The sequence below is a fragment of the Schistocerca serialis genome, chromosome 1 (genome assembly GCF_023864345.2).
Source record: "Schistocerca serialis cubense isolate TAMUIC-IGC-003099 chromosome 1, iqSchSeri2.2, whole genome shotgun sequence".
In the NCBI taxonomy this organism is placed as follows: Eukaryota; Metazoa; Arthropoda; class Insecta; order Orthoptera; family Acrididae; genus Schistocerca; species Schistocerca serialis.
Genome location: NC_064638.1, coordinates 1,032,604,445 through 1,032,625,310, shown reverse-complemented (window position 1 = coordinate 1,032,625,310; position 20,866 = coordinate 1,032,604,445). Strand labels below are relative to the sequence as shown.

The 20,866-nt window shown below is 41.3% G+C and overlaps 1 protein-coding gene across 1 annotated transcript in view; it reads right to left on the bottom strand.

The window, feature by feature from the left end:
- The window catches only part of LOC126458793 (probable E3 ubiquitin-protein ligase HECTD2), a 344,272-nt gene that overhangs the window by 222,971 nt on the left and 100,435 nt on the right, over positions 1-20,866 (bottom strand). The window contains exon 3 of the mRNA XM_050095818.1: positions 14,083-14,185. Within this exon, the coding sequence (XP_049951775.1) occupies positions 14,083-14,185 (103 nt within the window). The remainder of the gene's footprint in view (positions 1-14,082; positions 14,186-20,866) is intronic.

Here is a 20,866-nt window from a genome sequence, read left to right as displayed (position 1 = left end):
GAAAACTGCAATATCCATTTTCATTGCTTCTGTTACAGAAGAAATGTTACAGCCTGTGTTTGGAAACATGATTAGACGAATTGAATTGTGTATTCAACAACAGGGGGGACACTTTCAACATTTAATGTGAAAACATGTAAGTAAAAATGAACATTCAATAAATTAATAACTTTTATTTCGGTATTTTCACTGCGGCATACGGCACGCACGGCTAACGATCATATGGCACTGCGGAGAGACTTTTTGAACACCCCGTACTTCCTCAGTTTCTCTCTCAATTCTAGTTTTAAGCATCTCGATATAGAATTGAGAACTTTAATACCTCGATAATACGCGCAGTCATCCTTGCTTCTCTTTTTAAATACGTTTCTGACCAACCCTTCTTTGAACTCGACAGAGATTTCCTCTCCACTAAGATAGGAATATTCAGTCAAGAATTTCGGTAGTGGAGAAAAGGTGAACCATCAGAATTCATTCGTCAAAGCCAACAGAGCCCGCACATTACAAATACCAATCACCAAACTCCGCCGCGCGTAGTGGCCGCGAGGTTAAGGGTGCCATGTCACGGATTGCGCGGCCCCTCCCACCGGAAGTTCGAGTCCTCCCTCGGGCATGGGTGTGTGTGTGTGTGTGTGTGTGTGTGTGTGTGTGTGTGTGTGTGTGTGTGTGTGTATGTGTGTGTGTGTGTGTGTGTGTGTGTTTTGTTCTTAGCATAAGTTAGTGTAAGTAGTGTGTAAGTCTAGGGACCGACGACCTCAGCTGTTTGGTCCCTTAGGAATTCACACACATTTGAAAACTTCACCAAACTCCCTGGGTTAAATCGTTCAAATTTCCTTAAAAAGAGATGATTATGATATTGTGGAGAAATTACAGTGGTCCGTATACTGTCACTGCCTGAGTAACTTGTCATTTGAGAGCGTACAACAGTTGCTGCTTAACGTTCCAATAATACTAAGAATAACCATAAAAGTGCTCGTGCAAGATGAGCCAGTTTGGATGAATAGCCCTGAAATTTCAAAAGAGCATAGGGTTTTCTGTTTCTTCGATATCATGTAACATATTGTATCTGTAGTCAGTACTGACTGTGGTGACAGTGGATACTGCCGGCCTGAGTGGCCGAGCGGTTCTAGGCACTTCAGTCTGGAACCGCGCGACCGCCACGTCGCAGGTTCGAATCCTGCCTCAGGCATGGATGTGTGTGATGTCCTTAGGTTAGTTAGGTTTAAGTAGTTCTAAGTTCTAGGGGACTGATGACCTCAAATGTTAAGTCCCATAGTGCTCAGAGCCATTTGAACCATCTGAACAGTGGATACTACATGGCGTGTCATTCCTACGACAGTTGCTGCGAAGAATTGATAGGTGTGAATATGGTCTATATTCGCTGAAACTGGTCACAGATAATACAATAAAATTGTGATGTAGACTGTATTATTCAGACAAGCTAAGCTTTCCGTCCTGTTAGTCAGGTATGAAGTTCAAGTTAGCGATTCGCATGCCGCATTTCAATGCGCTAGAGTCATCTTTCACTGTCTCCCTTTCTCTCATTGGTATACCTCTTCAAAATAACAGAACCCTCGCACTACAATTAACATGTGATCCTTACAATCAACAACACAAGACCAGGACACCTTAAGGATGTGACTACAGCTATACTGCAGGAATGACACGTCATACAATATCCGTTGCCACCATAGTGAGTACTTGAGTCGGATACATTATGTCACATGATATCCTGGAAACAAGAAAAACCCATGTTCTTTCAATTTTCTGGGCTATTCATCCAAATTGGCTCATCTCACCAAAGCACATTTATTATTATTATTATTATTATTGTGATTGTTAACATGTATTTATCCCATCATCATTCCGATCAATGGCACAGACAAGTCACTTGATAAACATGCCCGCCGTGTGGAAACGTTGTATAGAGAGAAACAGAAATATGTACTCTGTACATGTAGCTCACCTCTGTCTTAAGGTGCTACTTATGCTATCGAATTGTCAAGGGGGTTCACGTCATTTATATATTCTGCCCGCTATACACTCACTCCTGGGTGTATACCCGAAACAGGTTTCTGAGATATTGGAGTGCTGCACAAGAAGAGGAAGAAGATGAATAAGAAGAAGAAGAAGAACAAAAACAGCAATAAGGAAGAGGAGAAGGAGCAAGAGAAGCAAGGACAAGAATTGAGGTACGAATAGAAAAAAACGAAAGATAATGAAGTTAGAAAAGTTGGTTGCTCAGTGTGTGGTAACAACTGCAGAAAAAATAAATAAAAGTAGAGTACGAAACAGGGACAGAGAGAACGGATACACGAGTGAGCAGGCTCGTATCATTAAGTACGTATTCCATATTGCAATGCAAAGTAAGAAACTTCCTAAGTTATCTCTTAGGGTGAGGGTAAGAAATGATGACAAATGTTTACCCGCCATTAATGAGCATTCTAACTAGAACCATAAACAAACTAAAGTGAAATTTAAAGAAAGTAATTTTTATGTAACACCAAGAGCTGCTGATAAAACTCTTAGTTCACATCAGTTTCGATCAAAACGATAATCATCTGGCAATATAAAATTGTTATTGCAGTTTATACGTTAGTGACTCATAAAAATGACTTTCTTTAAATATTTGCGCGATATTCTTATCACTACGCAAGTTGTTTTCCCCACAATGAAGTGTGAAATATATCATGCTATATACATAAGAGTTTTTACTCTGCTGAAGCTTGTTGTACGAATTTAGCTAATTGAATAAAACAACTGCTGACAAGGAAAATGGCTTCTTTCAAGAAATTCGTGTTGACTGTGGACTCGTACTACGCGACCACGATATTACTGCACTTGGCCTCCCGTGGCCGCTATCGCAAACATGCGGTGACGTCACAGTAAACAAGTACAGCGGTGACGAAGGAAAACACATCGCACTGTGAATGCTTTCAGGTCAGCTGTGAATATAATATCAAGTCCTTCATCGCGTCCTGGTGGAACGTCACGATAAAAACTCTCGATAAGCTGATCGAAGCGCCTACACTCCAAGGTGCAGTAATATCGTGGTCGAGTAATACTTACAAAACACAGCTGACATGTATTTTTGTAAACAACTTCTTAAAACTCTTCACTGTCTGGCGATACAGTAAAAAAAGTGTGTGAAATCTTTTGGGACTTAACTGCTAACGTCATCAGTCCCTAAGCTTACACACTACTTAACCTAAATTATCCTAAGGACAAACACACACACACACACACACACACCCATGCCGAGGGAGGAGTCGAACCTCCGCCGGGACCAGCCGCACAGTCTATGACTGCAGCGACTTGGTAATATAGTAAACACAGTATGAACCCATCTTTTTTTCTTTTTCTTTTTTTTTTAAAAAAATAAGACGGCCACAGCGGACTGAAACGCGAATTGAGAAGACACTGTCGGCGCTACGCAGCTCCATTGCTGCTATTAGATGGCATCCCTGCCGTAACTGACCCTCTCCTATTTCATAGCTGGCGCTTCTTCGTGACTGCACAGTGTATTTCCGTCACTTGCCAGTACGCCGCAACTGCTCTGCTCGCGGGCAAGAACCTGAGCAGCCGCAAGTGCTCACACTCAAAATCTGAGATTTGCTAATTTTCTATCCTGCGTGACGCATACAAACTGTCTATCGTCACTTGTCCGGTGGGAACGCCGAACCACAGGTAAACTAACATACGTTCCCGTAAGTCCGCAACGGACCGAGTTCACGAAGTCAACGAAGCACTAACGAGTCCGGGACGTAGCAAAGCCGGTGTAGAAATACAAAGTTCGAGATCAACCGAGACCGAAAACAGACTAAGTCAACTTGGCTGTGCAGTGGCGCGATACGAACAGCAACGAAGCACAGCAAGGATTGAGTGTACTGTGAACCCGGGCCACAAGATCAACGGCGAAAAGTCGCCACCGGATGGCGCCACCAACCGCGAATTTCTCGGTGGTGGCTCCCCTTCCACGACGGAGACTCTCAGCCGCCGCTCGTAGTCTTACAAGGGGAGCTCAAGACGTTGGGATCACAGATTTACTTCAGACTTTTTACAACTTTGGCAACGGCCTTGTCGTAGTGGAGACACCGGTTTCCGTGAGATCACTGACGTTAAGCGATGTCGGGCGTGGCCGGCACTTGGATGGGTGATCATCCAGGCCGCCATGCACTGTTGCCATTTTCGGGGTGCACTGAGCCTCGTGATGCCATTTGAGGAGGTGCTCGACCGAATACCAGAGGCTCCAGTCAAATAAAACCATCGTAACGACCGGGAGAGCGGTGTGCTGACCCCACGCCCCTCCTATCAGCATACGCAACTGAGGAAGACACGGCGGTCGGATGGTCCAGATGGACCACTTGTGACCTGAAGACGGAGTGCTTTTGTACACTTTTAGTATGTTATTAAAACAACATAGCGTGCAAATAGTAAGGTGCACTACTCTGGTAATTCCAAGAAAATCGCAACAGAAGTTTGGTTGGTTGGTTGGTTGTTTTGGGGAAGGAGACCAGACAGCGAGGTCATCAGTCTCATCGCATTAGGGAAGGACGGGGAAGGAAGTCGGCCGTGCCCTTTGAAAGGAGCCATCCCGGCATTTGCCTGGCGCGATTTAGGGAAATCACGGAAAACCTAAATCAGGATGGCCGGACGCGGGATTGAACCGTCGTCCTCCCGAATGCGCGTCCAGTGTCTAACCACTGCGCCACCTCGCTCGGTAACAGAAGTTTCAAGCGTCTATTATGTGGCTTACGTATCTGTACGTAGAGGCCGCACATGGTGGTCAAGTGGACGCCGGAATGGTAACTCAGAGTGTTCGATAAGAGGGTTAGCTGCCATCTGTAATAAAAAAAAAAAAAAAATTGAGTGAATGGATCAACGATGAACTTGAATGGATGCCATAGGACGTCCGTCCTGAACAAATGCAACGAACATTATGAGATAAAAAAGACTGGTTAGCGTTCGAGTTTCGTAAGACGAACTTGTGTTAGGCGACTGTCCGACTCTTGCTCAAACTTAATTATTAATCTATTTTTTTCATCACTGCTCATATTATTTAATTTATATGACATTTGAGAGATAGCCGGCCGGTGTGGCCGAGCGGTTCTAGCCACTTCAGTCTGGAACAGCGCGACGGTCGCAGGCTCGAATCCTGCCTCGGGCATGGATGAGTGACATGTCCTTAGGTTAGTTAGGTTTAAGTAGTTCTAAGTTCTATGAACTGTAGATTAAAACTGAAGAAACTGCAAAAAGGTGGGAATTTAAGGAGATGGGACCTGGATAAACTGCAAAATGGCTAAGCAGGGATGGCTAGAGGACAAATGTAAGGATGTAGAGGCTTATCTCACTAGGGGTAAGATAGATACTGCCTACAGGAAAATTAAAGAGACCTTTGGAGAAAAGAGAGCCACTTGTATGAATATCAAGAGCTCAGATGGTAACCCAGTTCTAAGCAAAGAAGGGAAAGCAGAAAGATGGAAGGAGTATATAGAGGGTCTATACAAGGGCGATGTACTTGAGGACAATATTATGGAAATGGAAGAGGATGTAGATGAAGATGAAATGGGAGATACGATACTGCGTGAAGAGTTTGACATAGCACTGAAAGACCTCAGTCGAAATAAGGCTCCGGGAGTAGACAACATTCCATTGGAACTACTGATGGCCTTGGGAGAGCCAGTCCTGACAAAACTATACCATCTGGTGAGCAAGATGTATGAGACAGGTGAAATACCCTCAGACTTCAAGAAGAATATAATAAATCGAATCCCAAAGAAAGCAGGTGTTGACAGATGTGAAAATTATCGAACTATCAGTGTAATAAGCCACGGCTGCAAAATACTAACACGATTTTTTTACAGACGAATGGAAAGAATGGTAGAAGCCGACCTCGGGGAAGATCAGTTTGGATTCCGTAGAAATGCTGAAACACGTGAGGCAATACTGACCTTACGACTTATCTTAGAAGCTAGATTAAGGAAAGGCAAACCTACGTTTCTAGCATTTGTAGACTTAGAGAAAGCTTTTGACAGTGTTGACTGGAATACTCTCTTTGAAATTCTAAAGGTGGCAGGGGTAAAATACAGGGAGAGAAAGGCTATTTACAATTTGTACAGAAACCAGATGGCAGTTATAAGAGTCGAGGGGCATGAAAGGGAAGCAGCGGTGGGGAAGGGAGTGAGACAGGGTTGTAGCCTGTCCCCGATGTTATTCAATCTGTATATTGAGCAAGCAGTAAAGGAAACAAAAGAAAAATTCGGAGTAGGTATTAAAGTCCATGGAGAAGAAATAAAAACGTTGAGGTTCGCCGATGTCATTGTAATTCTGTCAGAGACAGCAAAGGACTTGGAAGAGCAGTTGAACGGAATGGACAGTGTCTTGAAAGGAGGATATAAGATGAAGATCAACAAAAGTAAACGAGGATAATGGAATGTAGTCGAATTAAGTCGGGTGATGCTGAGGGAATTAGATTAGGAAATGAGACACTTAAAGTAGTAAAGGAGTTTTGCTATTTGGGGAGCAAAATAACTGATGATGGTCGAAGTAGAGAGGATATAAAATGTAGACTGGCAATGGCAAGGAAAGCATTCCTGAAGAAGAGAAATTTGTTAACATCGATTAATGATTTAAGTGTCAGGAAGTCGTTTCTGAAAGTATTTGTATGGAGTGTAGCGATATATGGAAGTGAAACATGGACGATAAATAGTTTGGACAAGAAGAGAATAGAAGCTTTCGAAATGTGGTGCTACAGAAGAATGCTGAAGATTAGATAGGTAGATCACATAACTAATGAGGAGGTATTGAATAGAATTGGGGAGAAGAGGAGTTTGTGGCACAACTTGACAAGAAGAAGGGACCGGTTGGTAGCACATGTTCTGAGGCATCAAGGGATCACAAATTTAGCATTGGAGGGCAGCGTGGAGGGTAAAAATCGTAGAGGGAGACCAAGAGATGAATACACTAAGCAGTTTCAGAAGGATGTAGGTTACAGTAAGTACTGGGAGATGAAGAAGCTTGCACAGGATAAAGTAGCATGGAGAGCTGCATCAAACCAGTCTCGGGACTGAAGACAACAACAACAACAACAACAAGTTCTAGGAGACTGACGTCCTCAGATATTGAGTCCCATAGTACTCAGAGCCATTTGAACAATTTGAGAGATAATACAATGAAAAAAAACGTGTGTACTTGCATGATGTTGCAGTTTAAATTTTCCATATCCCTTTGACAAAAACCATCGTGCAACGTGTGATGTTGAGAGTACATATGACGAATAATTGTACATTACTCTTGTGGTCTGGCACACTGTGACTTAATATACTACTGATTGTGAATAACGTCATTCGCATCGTTATTTATACAGGTTTGACTTGGTCATTCCGAGCCTGTCTCTCGCCTTGAAAATTTAGTAACAAGCAGTAAATTGTAAAACAACATATGAAATTTACTACAAATTCGTGAAAATGCATGCAGGTTATTTCATTATATTACCTGAATGAGATTTTCACTCTGCAGCGGAGTGTGCGCTGATATGAAACTTCCTGGCAGATTAAAACTGTGTGCCGGACAGAGACTCGAACTCGGGGCCTTTGCCTTTCGCGGGCAAGTGCTCTACCAACTGAGCTACCCAAGCAAGACTCACGCCCCGTCCTCACAGGTTTACTTCTGCCAGTACCTCGTCTCCTACCTTCCAAACTTCACAGAAGCTCTCGTGCGAACCTTGCAGAACTAGCACTCCTGAAAGAAAGGGTAGGAGACGAGGTACTGGCAGAAGTAAAGCTTTGAGGACGGGACGCGAGTCGTGCTTGGGTAGCACGGCAAAGGTCCCGAGTTCGAGTCTCGGTCCGGCACACAGTTTTAATCTAACAGGAAGTTCCATTATATTACCTCTCAAATATCATATAAATTAAATAATGTGACCAGTAACGAAAAAATATAGATTAAAGCACAGGCCTTAGCGAGATTTGAACCGTCGCCTCGAACACGACCTTCTTGCGTAGCGCGAACGCTAACCATCTCGTTTTCATAGGGTAAAGGAATATAAGGAATGGTCTCGGGGGAAAAGTTTGCAGGGGTCATTGTACGAGGCCTGGCCACAATGTCTCCGTCGCCAAACACGAACATATGCAAGGAGTAAATGGTCACAGGAGAATATTCATTTATTTACTGACAAAAAATAAATACGCCTTTTCCATTTTTTGTCTCTGAAATAAAAAAAGAAAAACACATACAAAGACACACTTCTGTAACAAGCACATTCGGTCGATACTCATTTCCATGGCGTGGTTAGTTGGTTGATTTGGGAAAGGGGACCAATCAGCGAGGTCATCGGTCCCAACGGATTTGGGGAAGACAGGGAAGGATGTCGGCTGTACCCTTCCCAAGGAACCATCCCGGCATTTGCCTGAAGCAATTTAGTGAAATCACGGAAAGCCTAAATCAGGACGGCCGGACGCAGGTTTGAACCTTCGTCCTCCAGAAGGCGTACTCAGTGCGCTATGCACAGCACCACCTCGATCGGTTTTCATGGCATGTCTTCACGTAATGTCGTGCAGGTACCGTTACCTGCTCATCTCCTTGTGTGAATGTATCAAATTTATCTCCTGCGTTGAATAATCCAGCTACGGGGCGGATCGTGAAAGATGCGCCGCAAGAAGTCCGAGAAGTATTGACTGTACTTAGGGTCTTCACAACAGAACAATGACGATCGTTTAAATAGTTCCAAAAATCCATGAGTCCTATGACACCGTTGCGTTTCTTCATCAGGTAATAAACAGCGTCCGGGTGGAGGAGAGTGTGGGAATCGACATAAGCGGGCGACATCCTTAAAAAGAGAGCCAAAATTTGACGTACAAAATACCAGATCTCTTCCTCCGGCCCACAATGTAGCCGGTGTTCGTCTACATCTACATCTACATCCATAGTCCGCAAGCCACTTGACGGTGTGTGGCGGAGGGTACCCTGAGTTCCTCTATCGGTTCTCCCTTCTATTCCAGTCTCGTATTGTTCGTGGAAAGAAGGATTCTCGGTATGCTTCTGTGTGGCTCTAATCTCTCTGATTTTGTCCTCATGGTCTCTTCGCGAGATATACGTAGGAGGGAGCAATATACTGCTTGACTCTTCGGTGAAGGTATGTTCTCGAAACTTCAACAAAAGCCCGTACCGAGCTACTGAGAGTCTCTCCTGCAGAGTCTTCCACTGGAGTTTATCTGTCATCTCCGTAACGCTTTCGCGATTACTAAATGATCCTCTAACGAAGCGCGCTGCTCTCCATTGGATCTTCTCTATCTCTCCTATCAACCCTATCTGGTACGGATCCCACACTGCTGAGCAGTATTCAAGCAGTGGGTGAAAAAGCTTACTGTAACCTACTTCCTTTGTTTTCGGATTGCATTTACTTAGGATTTTTCCAATGAATCTCAGTCTGGCATCTGCTTTACCGACGATCAACTTAATATGATCATTCCATTTTAAAACACTCCTAATGCGTACTCCCAGATAATTTATGGAATTAACTGCTTCCAGTTGCTGACCTGCTATTTTGTAGCTAAATGATAAGGGATCTATCTTTCTATGTATTCGCAGCACATTACACTTGTCTACATTGAGATTCAATTGCCATTCCCTGCACCATGCGTCAATTCGCTGCAGAACCTCCTGCATTTCAGTACAATTTTCCATTGTTACAACCTCTCGATATACCACAGCATCATCAGCAAAAAGCCTCAGAGAACTTCCGATGTCATCCACAAGATCATTTATGTATATTGTGAATAGCAACGGTCCTACGACACTCCCCTGTGGCACACCTGAAATCACTCTTACTTCGGAAGACTTCTCTCCATTGAGAATGACATGCTGCGTCCTGTTATCTAGGAAATCCTCAATCCAATCACACAGTTGGTCTGATAGTCCATACGCTCTCACTTTGTTCATTAAACGACTGTGGGGAACTGTATCGAACGCCTTGAGAAAGTCAAGAAACACGGCATCTACCTGTGAACCAGTGTCTATGGCCCTCTTAGTCTCGTGGACGAATAGCGCGAGCTGGGTTTCACATGACCGTCTTTTTCGAAACCCATTCTGATTCCTACAGAGTAGATTTCTAGCCTCCAGAAAAGTCATTATACTCGAACATAATACGTGTTCCAAAATTCTACAACTGATCGACTTTAGAGATATAGGTCTATAGTTCTGCACATCTGTTCGACGTCCATTCTTGAAAACGGGGATGACCTGTGCCCTTTTCCCATCCTTTGGAACGCTACGCTCTTCTAGAGACCTACGGTACACCGCTGCAAGAAGGGGGGGCAAGTTCCTTCGCGTACTCTGTGTAAAATCGAACTGGTATCCCATCAGGTCCAGCGGCCTTTCCTCTTTTGAGCGATTTTAATTGTTTCTCTATCCCTCTCTCGTCTATTTCGATATCTACCATTTTGTCATCTGTGCGACAATCTAGAGAAGGAACTACAGTGCAGTCTTCCTCTGTGAAACAACTTTGGAAAAAGACATTTAGTATTTCGGCCTTTAGTCTGTCATCCTCTGTTTCAGTACCATTTTGGTCACAGAATGTCTGGACATTTTGTTTTGATCCACCTACCGCTTAGACATAAGACCAAAATTTCTTAGGATTTTCTGCCAAGTCAGTACATAGAACTTTACTTTCGAATTCATTGAACGCCTCTCGCATAGCCCTCCTCACACTACATTTCGCTTCGCGTAATTTTTGTTTGTCTGCAAGGCTTTGGCTATGTTTATGTTTGCTGTGAAGTTCCCTTTGCTTTCGCAGCAGTTTTCTAACTCGGTTGTTGTACCACGGTGGCTCTTTTCCATCTTTTACGATCTAGCTTGGCACATACTCATCTAACGCATAATGTACGATGGTTTTGAACTTTGTCCACTGATCCTCAATACTGTCTGTACTTGAGACAAAACTTTTGTGTTGAGCCTTCAAGTACTCTGAAATCTGCTTTTTGTCACTTTTGCTAAACAGAAAAATCTTCCTACCCTTTTTAATATTTCTATTTACGGCTGAAATCATCGATGCCGTAACCGTTTTATGATCGCTGATTCCCTGTTCTGCGTTAACTGTTTCAAATAGTTGGGGATTGTTTGTCACTAGAAGGTCTAATATGTTATCGTCACGAGTCGGTTCTCTGATTAACTGCTCAAGGTAGTTTTCAGATAAAGCACTTAAAAAAATTTCGCTGGATTCTTTGTCCCTGCCACCCGTTATGAACGTTTGAGTCTCCCAGTCTATATCCGGCAAATTAAAATCTTCGCCCAGAACTATAACATGGTGGGGAAATCTACTCGAAACATTTTCCAAATTATCCTTCAGGTGCTCAGCCACAACAGGTGCTGAGCCAGGGGGCCTATAGAGACATCCAGTTACCATGTCTGAGCCTGCTTTAACCGTGACCTTCACCAAAATCACTTCACATTTAGGCTCTCCGTCAATTTCCTTTGATACTATTGCACTTCTTATCGCTATAAACATGCCTCCCCCTTCACTGTCCAGCCTGTCTCTGCGGTATACATTCCAATCTGAGTTTAGGATTTCATTACTGTTTACGTCTGGTTTCAGCCAACTTTCTGTCCCTAGTACTATATGGGACGTTGCAGTTCACACATAAAGGCGAATCCGCAATATGCATCCTGTGGAGTCTCTCTCAAGTAATTTTTTTTCTGTTCACAGTAAAGTACCAGATCGAACGTACGCCTGAATCTAGCGTTACCGCGTTGACAGTGCGCCATACTACGTTCCAGTGCGCTGTACGACACGTCAGTTCGACGATTTCTTACGACCAGAATCTTCGCACAGGTACATCAGTCACACAATGGAAGCGTAAAACTTCTTTTGCGGTTTCCTCGGAAGTTCACCTTATTATTTGCACATTATGTTGTTTTAATTGCCTACTAAAAGTGTAAAAAGTCGGAAGTAAATCCGTGATCCCCCTTGTCAGTACCTCTGACATGTCCACGTCCATGCTAGGTGGAGAATCCGAATCGATGTTGGGTGTAAGAAGTAAGGCCTCCTGTAGCACAAAAAAGTTCTGCTGATGATGTCCGATGGGCAGCAACGTCGCCGGACCTTCAGTCGTGTGACAGGTGAATTGTGGGAACTCGACTACGGAATCCGTCTCGAAACTTCAGACTCGAAGTCGAATATTCACACATCGAGAACATACGAAACCATTTTTGTGATTCTGAAACACTGTGCTTCCATGAAGTAGGTTGCCTGCTGCACTTTTTTCAGTGATCAATGCACTGATTATGCCAAAGGTGAGAAACAGACAGATGGTAAACTGCCACTAAAGGCATGTTCACACACACGCTTTATTAGGACCCTTATCGATTCACAATTTGAAAATACCTCACATGATATCGTGTTACTACTTTTAGAAGTGAAGTACTAAGAAAAATACTTATTCAGGATTGTAACGTAAGAAATGCTCGAATTTATAAAAAAAAAAAAGAATAATGCGCACTACTTGATAATTATTTGCTAACTAATTACTACCATGCTATACACTGTGGAAGTTACATAAAAGGAAATCAAAGTAATGTTGTATTCGACACATTAATTCTCAAAAAAAGACAAAAAAGAGTAAATGCTGCAACTGATAATAAAAACTGTTATTGGAGTTTAGCAACAAATGTTACATGGTGTATAAAAGTATGTTTGAAACAAACGAAAAGTCTGGGATATATTTGCTATGTTGATACAGAATCAATATGTGAACTATGACCTTGGAGGACACGGTGGTGGGAAACGATAATTATACAAGATAACAAGTACGTCTAAAAAAAGAAACTTGAAGATTTCGCTTCTTTTTAGATAACTTATCGATGGCTAATGTTTCCCAAATCATCTCTGTTATTCTGTCTCTGTTCTCGGATACTAAATATAATTTCTCACGTAATCGGAACTACGAATAATGAAGAAAGAAGATGAGAGCAGAAATGCTTTTAGATGTTAAGATTTTCTGTTCTTTCGGTCGGCTGGATGACACACGATCTGGAAGTTCATGTCTCTCTCAATGGTGAAGTGCTTCGCCATGATAATCGTGTACTGCACTTCTGTGAATTTTAATGATGTGCTGTATCAACGTTTATCTGGAACAACTTTAATTTTGCCTAATTATTTAAAAAAAATATTGACTTACGGACAGCTAGGTGAAGGGGAAACTGGAATTCCCTCTTAGCCCTTCAGGATACTCAACCCACAACAGTTAATAACACAACACGATTGAACTTGCTGTCCAGTTTAAAGCCGAGTCCCAAACAAACAGTGCGACAAATCCAAAATCAAAACTAATTATAAAACAAACAAAAATAATTGAAAAGAGGCGAAATGTCGTCTGAAGTCATTTGTCTAAAAATAAGGAAAAAATTTCGTTAGAGAAGCATTTGACGTGCCTTGGAATGATGCTAGAATCATGTACATCAGACGATGTCCTTACTGATAATTTAAAGTTCCACCAAAAAAATCCTCTACTGTTCTTTAAAATTTTAAAATTCTTACTCAAACTGTAAATTCTCAGTCGCCATCTGAATTACTGTACATGGTTTCAGGCATCATTCATCGGCGTGTCAAGTGTTTCTCTAATATATTTTCTTTCTTTCTTTCTTTCTTACTCAAATCTGTTTCTGCAAAATTAGACCTGACCCTGGTCATTTTAATACTTCATTTGTCCATTTTGCACTCATGGTTTGGCTATGAAAATTCCTACAAAAAATTTCATCAAACTACTATTTGAGTGTCTCTTAATTACACTGATTACTTTCAAGCAATTAAACCTTTTCTTGCAAAACCAGATCTCACGCTTGTCGATTTGATACCTCATTGCCTATTTTCCACTACTGGCTATAAAAATTGGGACAAAAATCCATCGCGTAGTTTCTAGGGAGTCTTGTTTCCGACCGGCTCAGACATTTAACCAATGAAGTGGAAACAGTGATGGCGTCCTGTGTTTCAGAACTAGTTAGCCCCTTGTTTCACATTCATTACACAAGTAGTGTAGCACACGTGAAACAGCAAATGTTTCCTGGCAGTAGTGCAGCTGACTGGCTTACCTTGAAAAGCGCACAGATCTCGGCGAAAGTTTCGAAGGTGCGCATGTAGAACTTCTGCAGGTGTGAGTAGTTCTCCGTTTGCTGGGCCCGCCGAACGTCCTGCCTGCAACAGGACAACGAGTTGTCGAGTGTTATGCATTCACTGGAAATCTTTGGAGGGAGTATGTCTAGTAGTACGGTGCTCAGGAGTGCAATAAGGACATTGGGCACGTCTCATCATACAACTATTGTATACAAGATGTTTAACAGATAATCATTCAACGTGAAATAGCATTAACGACTAAATTTACAAAACGTGAAGCTGTCCTCTGCCAGAAGGTAGATTGGAACACATCAGTGCTTTCCCAGACTTGGTTTAATTGGTCGTCGTATGCCGTTGTCTTCCTCTGATCAGTAACTGACCACAACTCTGGTTTTTATAGGTGAACGTATAGATTGACGTAGACTCCAAAACAAGATGAAATTCGGTATTTTTCGCATTAACAGATCATTTGGTGTTTCATGTACTGTGTTCTTGAAAGATAAAATAAAATTCGCCTTTAAATAACTTCTGATCATTATTTTCTCATTGGAAAGCAATAAATTCAGTATGTTTAACACAATTATAGTCATAGGCGACTTTAATCTACCCTCGATATGCTGGAAAACTTATACGTTTAAAGCCGACCACAGACATAAAACGCCATCCATAATTGTACTGAATGCTTTCGCAGAAAATTATTTTGAACAATTAGTTCATGAGCCCACTCGAAGCGTAAATGGTTGCGAAAAGTATATCTATTTAAAAAAGCTGATAAAAAAGCTCTTCACTCCTTCCGATCTGATCACGTAAGCGTAGAAAAGTTGTCGAATGTTTTCAAAGAAATAGTATCGACAGCACTTGAGAGATATATACCACATAAATTAATAAGTGATGGTACTGATCCCCCATGGTACACAAAACGGGTCAGATCGTTGTTGCAGAAGCAACGAAAAAAGCATGCCAAATTTAAAAGAACGCAAAATCCCCAAGATTGGCGAAGTTTTACAGAAGTTCTAAATATGGTGCGTACTTCAATGCGAGATGCTTTTAATAATTTACACAACGAAATTCTGTCTCAAAATCTGGCAGAAAACCCAAAGAGATTCTGGTCATCCATAAAGCACACCAGGGGCAATCAATACCTTCACTGCGCAATAACAACGGTGAAGTCACTGATGACAGTGCCACTAAAGCAGAGCTATTAAACACGGTTTTCCGAAACTCCTTCACCAAAGAAGACGAAGTAAATATTCCTGAATTCCAATCAATAACAACTGCCAAGATGAGAATTATAGAAGCAGATATCCTGCGGCGTAGCAAAGCAGCTTAAATATCTTAATAAAGGCAAGGGCTCCGGTCCAGATTGTATACCAGTCAGGTTCCTTTCAGAGAATGCTGATAAAATAGCTCCATATTTAGCAATTATGTACAACCACTCGCTCACAGGAAGATCCGTACCTAAAGACTGGAAAACTGCTCAAGTCACACCAATACCCAAAAATGGAAGTAGTTGTAATCCGCTGAATTACAGGCCTATATCACTAACGTCGATTTGCAGTAGGGTTTGGAACATATACTGTATTCGAACGTTATGAAGTACCTCGAAGAAAACGATTTATTGACACATAGTCAGCACAGTTTCAGAAAATATCGTTCTTGTGAAACACAACTAGCTCTTTATACTCATGAAGTAATAATTGCTATCGACAGGGGATGTAAAATTGATTCCATATTTTAAATTTCCAGAAGGCTTTAGACACCGTTCCTCACAAGCGTCTTCTAATCAAACTGCGTGCCTACGGAGCATCGCCTGAGTTGTGCGACTGGATTCGTGATTTCCTGTCAGAAAGGTCACAGTTCGTAGTAATAGACGGAAAGTCATCGAGTAAAACAGAAGTAATATCCGGCGTTCCCCAAGGAAGTCTTATAGGCCCTCTATTGTTCCTGATCTATATTAACGACATAAGAGACAATCTCAGTAGTCGTCTTAGATTGTTTGCAGATGATGCTCTCATTTACCGTCTTGTAAAGCCATCAGATGATCAAAACGACTTGCAGAATGATTTAGATAACATATCTGCATGCTGCGAAAAGTGGCAATTGACCCTGAATAAGGAAAAGTGTGAAGGTATTCGTATGAGTATTAAAAGAAATCACCTAAATTTCGATTACGCGATAAGTCACACAAATCTGAAGACTGTAAATTCAATTACATACTGAGGGATTACAGTTACAAATAACCTAAATTGGAACGATCACATAGATTATATTGTGGGTAGAGCAAACCAAAGACTGCGATTCATTGGCAGAACACTTAGAAGGTGCAACAGGTCTACTAAAGAGACTGCTTACACCACGCTTGTCCGCCCTATCCTGGAGTATTGCTGTGCGGTGTTGGATCCGCATCAGGTGGGACTGACGGATGACATCGAAAAAGTACGAAGAAGGGCACCTCGTTTTGCATTATCGCACAATAGGAGAGATAGTGTCACAGACATGATACGTGAATTGGAGTGGCAGTCATTAAAATAAAGGCTTTTTCGTTGCGACGGGATCTTCTCATGAAATTTCAATCACCAGTTTTCTCCTGCGATTGCGAAAACATTCTGTTGGCACCCACCTACATAGGGAGAAATGACCATCACGATAAAGTTAGAGAAATCAGGGCTCGCACGGAAAAATTTAAGTGCTCGTTTTTCCCGCATGCCGTTTGAGAGTGGAACGGTTGAGACACAGCTTGAAGGTGGTTCATTGAACCCTCTGCCAGGCACTTTATTGTGAATAGCAGAGTAATCACGTATATGTAGATGTGAGGAGCACATAGAACTAATGTTATTCTTCTCGTCTGGATAGTGGGCAGAAGGCATCAGGCAAAGTATATGAAATCCAGGTGTCCATTTAGAGCCTCATACAGCTGTCAAATTGAAAATCAAATTGCAAAATAATGGGCGTGTCTATGATCAGCTGCACTATTGGCTGAACTCGAGCGAGCAGTCGTTCTGTTGGCGGAAAAGAGTGTGCACCACAGAAAAACCGTATAAGCAAAAATTATACTAATCGAAACATGAGAACAATAAGACTGGCATCCAGTTAACTGCAAATGAAGAGAGAAGTGCGTGAGGAGAATTTCGGCAAAGAAATACTGCGACAGTTTTTGTCGGTCCGTCAGGCGTGGTCGAATAGCACAACTGCTGGCTTACTGTCCACTATAGGCAACGATTCGGATTGGTGTTCTGTGCCAGCAAAATACTTTTTACTCACAGAATCAACGAAAATACGCAAACAGTAAAAGAATTCAGTTTCAGCGAAATGGCATGTCTTCGTGTACAGAAACCCGTTTGGAACAAAAGCGTTTTTAAAAAGTGAACTGAAGAAAATAGATTACGCTACGGATGCTTACTGTCAGGATGGATGTTATCACAGCGAAATAGCTTGATTATTTTTTTTCATTTCCCTGTTCCCAAGTTTAGAGCGATCTTAATAAATATAATGGGGTTGTAGTGTTATCCATCTCTGTCAGTCGAGCTGTCACTACAAAATGAGTGTGTGAGATGATAATGAATTCGCTTGAAAGTCGACAAATATCTTTGTAGACGGGAGGTACCATTAGGTTTCCAATTTTACTTCTCTCGTTAAAACTACGTTATTTGACACGTGATGGAGTCGCCATGCTTATTCAAGGCTGATTTATGCACTGAATGTGCTGAGAATTAGCGCTTGTCATTGCTACTGCTGACTACTTGACAATTCGAGACTATTACTCAGAATGAATGAGGAAGTAAATTTCAAGACTGACAGCTTATTTCGCCCTTGCCACTGTAAATAGCATAAGGTACAAGGTATTGTTGCAGCTCATATGCAATGCGGGCATATAAGCACTGACATTTAGGTAAGGTATTGGTGTGGCATTCGCGTCTTTGCGGCGTGCGTGTTGATGAGTTCCACACAAAGTAAAAACAAAGTTCCATCCTTTATTACTAATTTGACTGTTAGAAATTGTAACTTTGTGACACTGATTGTTAAAAAACTGTTCAGTGTGAAAAAGTACTTCAGTAACGGTCACAAATTTTAAATAAACGGATGTGGTATATCAGATATATTACCTTTGTTTTCGAAGTAACATGTCAACGATTTCATTCAAATGCAGTTCTATTAAGACAACAAATGCTTCAGAAGGATCTTGAATGTAGACTTTTTTCTGTATGAGGCTGTTCTTTAATAAGAAATAAACACTTATGCTTACAGTGTGCCATGATCTACATAGCGGTGTGGAAAGAGCAACGTGTAAAGGTGTCAGTAATAAGAATTCAGCACTACCGCATTTGTATGGGCGTTTGGGCACAACTATCACGGATGTGAACCTCTATATGTAGAGGGAAAAATTACCACCCGTTAGCGGCTTTTGCCACCAGTCCAGGATTTCGTACTTCTTTTGATTAGCATTGTCGAGACCGGAGAAACATTTTTATGTTCATTATGAAAGGCGAGGCTATGTGAAGATATTTTATAATGTAATTGGCGAAGATAGAGAGAATCACAAGTGACCGTAGCTTAAATTACAACAAAAACTAATGTCTTAGGGCTGAGGTAGAGTATGAACGTGGAGAATATGGCTACGTTCTTCAAAGAGAGTGTCATTTAAACAGCATCCTATTTTTCCATCTATTTAAACAATATTTTGTGTATTTATGTACTAATAGTTTTAGTCTTAATTTATCTATTCTTACACTGACCTACTGCACATAGCCATACACTGTGAAAACCTTGAGCATTAGCATAAAGTTAAATGAACATGAAATCGTCATCGCACAAAGAAAATATAAAGAAGTATAAGAAAAAATCACCATGTAGCTACGAAATATGTTTATTTTACAGACAAATTATTGGGCATTATAAATTTCTTTTCAACGAAAACATTTCATTTGCTGTTGTACAAGTGGGGTACAGACGCTAAAACAGCACTTTACGTGGAAACATCGAAAACTTTACATTGATCACTGGAAAATGTTTCGAATTTCTGAAGATAAGTACTCATAAGATCAGGTCACATGAACTTTGAAAGACGTCCAGGTATTCGGTTCCCCAACACGAAGGGAAGTCAACTTGGCTTTTGTAAAGAGTAACTGTCATTGATTTAGTTACGACCCAAAATGGATAATTCATGTGGGAATAGAAGCCAGATAGCATTTTAACCGATAGCTACATACATGGTTTGTCCAAAGAGCGAGTAATAAAGCACACGACGTAAAATTTATTCTCAGTGTGAGTGCAACAAATTGCTCACTGCAACATATAGCCAGGTTCATAGCTTATTACTTAACGCACTACATAGCCGCATGGTTTCGTTCTTTGCAGTACCAAGACATGTCCAGTATCCGTGTAAAAGAGATATACGGACGAACAAAACTACTACTATTACTACTACTATACCATATCATCTGAAAGGTGCCTTCCATGATGACCATCATTGTAGCTTTAGCGCTTGCTGTGTCCTGCAGGGATGGGGGGCCTCTGTGGCCATCTCATGAAACCGTTCCCTTTGATTTTCGGGTGTTCTTCATGTTTTTCTTTAGATGAGTTTAATTCTGCATTAATTTATCTCATTATTTTAATTCTCATTTGAGTTTTTTTTATATTACAGTTCCGTAATAATACGGTTTCTAAATTTCGTTCCACACTTGTTTCATGATACATATGCGTGACTCCTAAATTCGAAACTAGTATTTCTGGAGTGGCCCTACATGGCATATCCTTGCGTGACATCAGTTGTGCATTCTGACAATAACATGCGAGATTTCCTGACGATTTCAGCACACGGCTGTATCCACGTAATTACGTCATTAAGAGATTTTTTGAAAAGTGACATGAACATCAAGTGAGTCAGTGTTACAGGGCTATAAAAATTTTTGGTAGTCTGTGTTCGGGAACCATACACGTTATTTTAACCTCAAGGCTATTGTGTGTATTTGCATCGGTGTGATAAGATAATAGACTGCGTATCGCTCACCAACGCGCATTTGGTAAGCAGCTTTTATTTCTATGGGATACTGTTACGTTTGACATGTAAGGATTTTATAGATATTTCTATTTTTTTAAAATTTAATCTGATTAAACAAGAACTCACCCTTAATGTCAGATTAAAATCAGACATAACAGACAAGAAGTCCATTTATTTAGATATTTGTCACTATAGCTATTGCAAGTTTTTCAGTGACCCTTAGTGGTAATGCATACTTTATAATATGAGATATTTCTATGTTTCTGTTGCTTTAACACATCCAAACTGTTTTGAGGCCAGTCAATTGAAGCGTTGAGAACCATAAGGGCTTAAAACGCAATGTCATCGATTTTGAGGTTTTAGCCTGTATGGATGCTCCTTCTATCTGTTGATCTTAAGATGAACCAGCTTTGTCTATATCTGTAGCCTCACATTGTACAACACCCACGGAAAGCTGTCTCATTCATTTCTTGGATACTCATTTCCGTAACGACCCAAAGCACAAGGTATAATTTTGTTGCTCTTCACTGCTCGCTAGTTATCTAGGGTACAGAACATAATTTAGCGTTTGCATCATGTACGTCGTAGTAGTACTTCATAATCGGAGGTACATCGGAATTTTTATCTCATAAAATTAGTCAAAAACAGTCTAGATCGCAATGGTTTATAGATTAAAATTGTTTTATAAACCATTGCGATCTAGACTGTTTTTCACTAATTTTACGTAGCTTACAAGATCGCTGTTCTTCGAAAATGTTACCAAA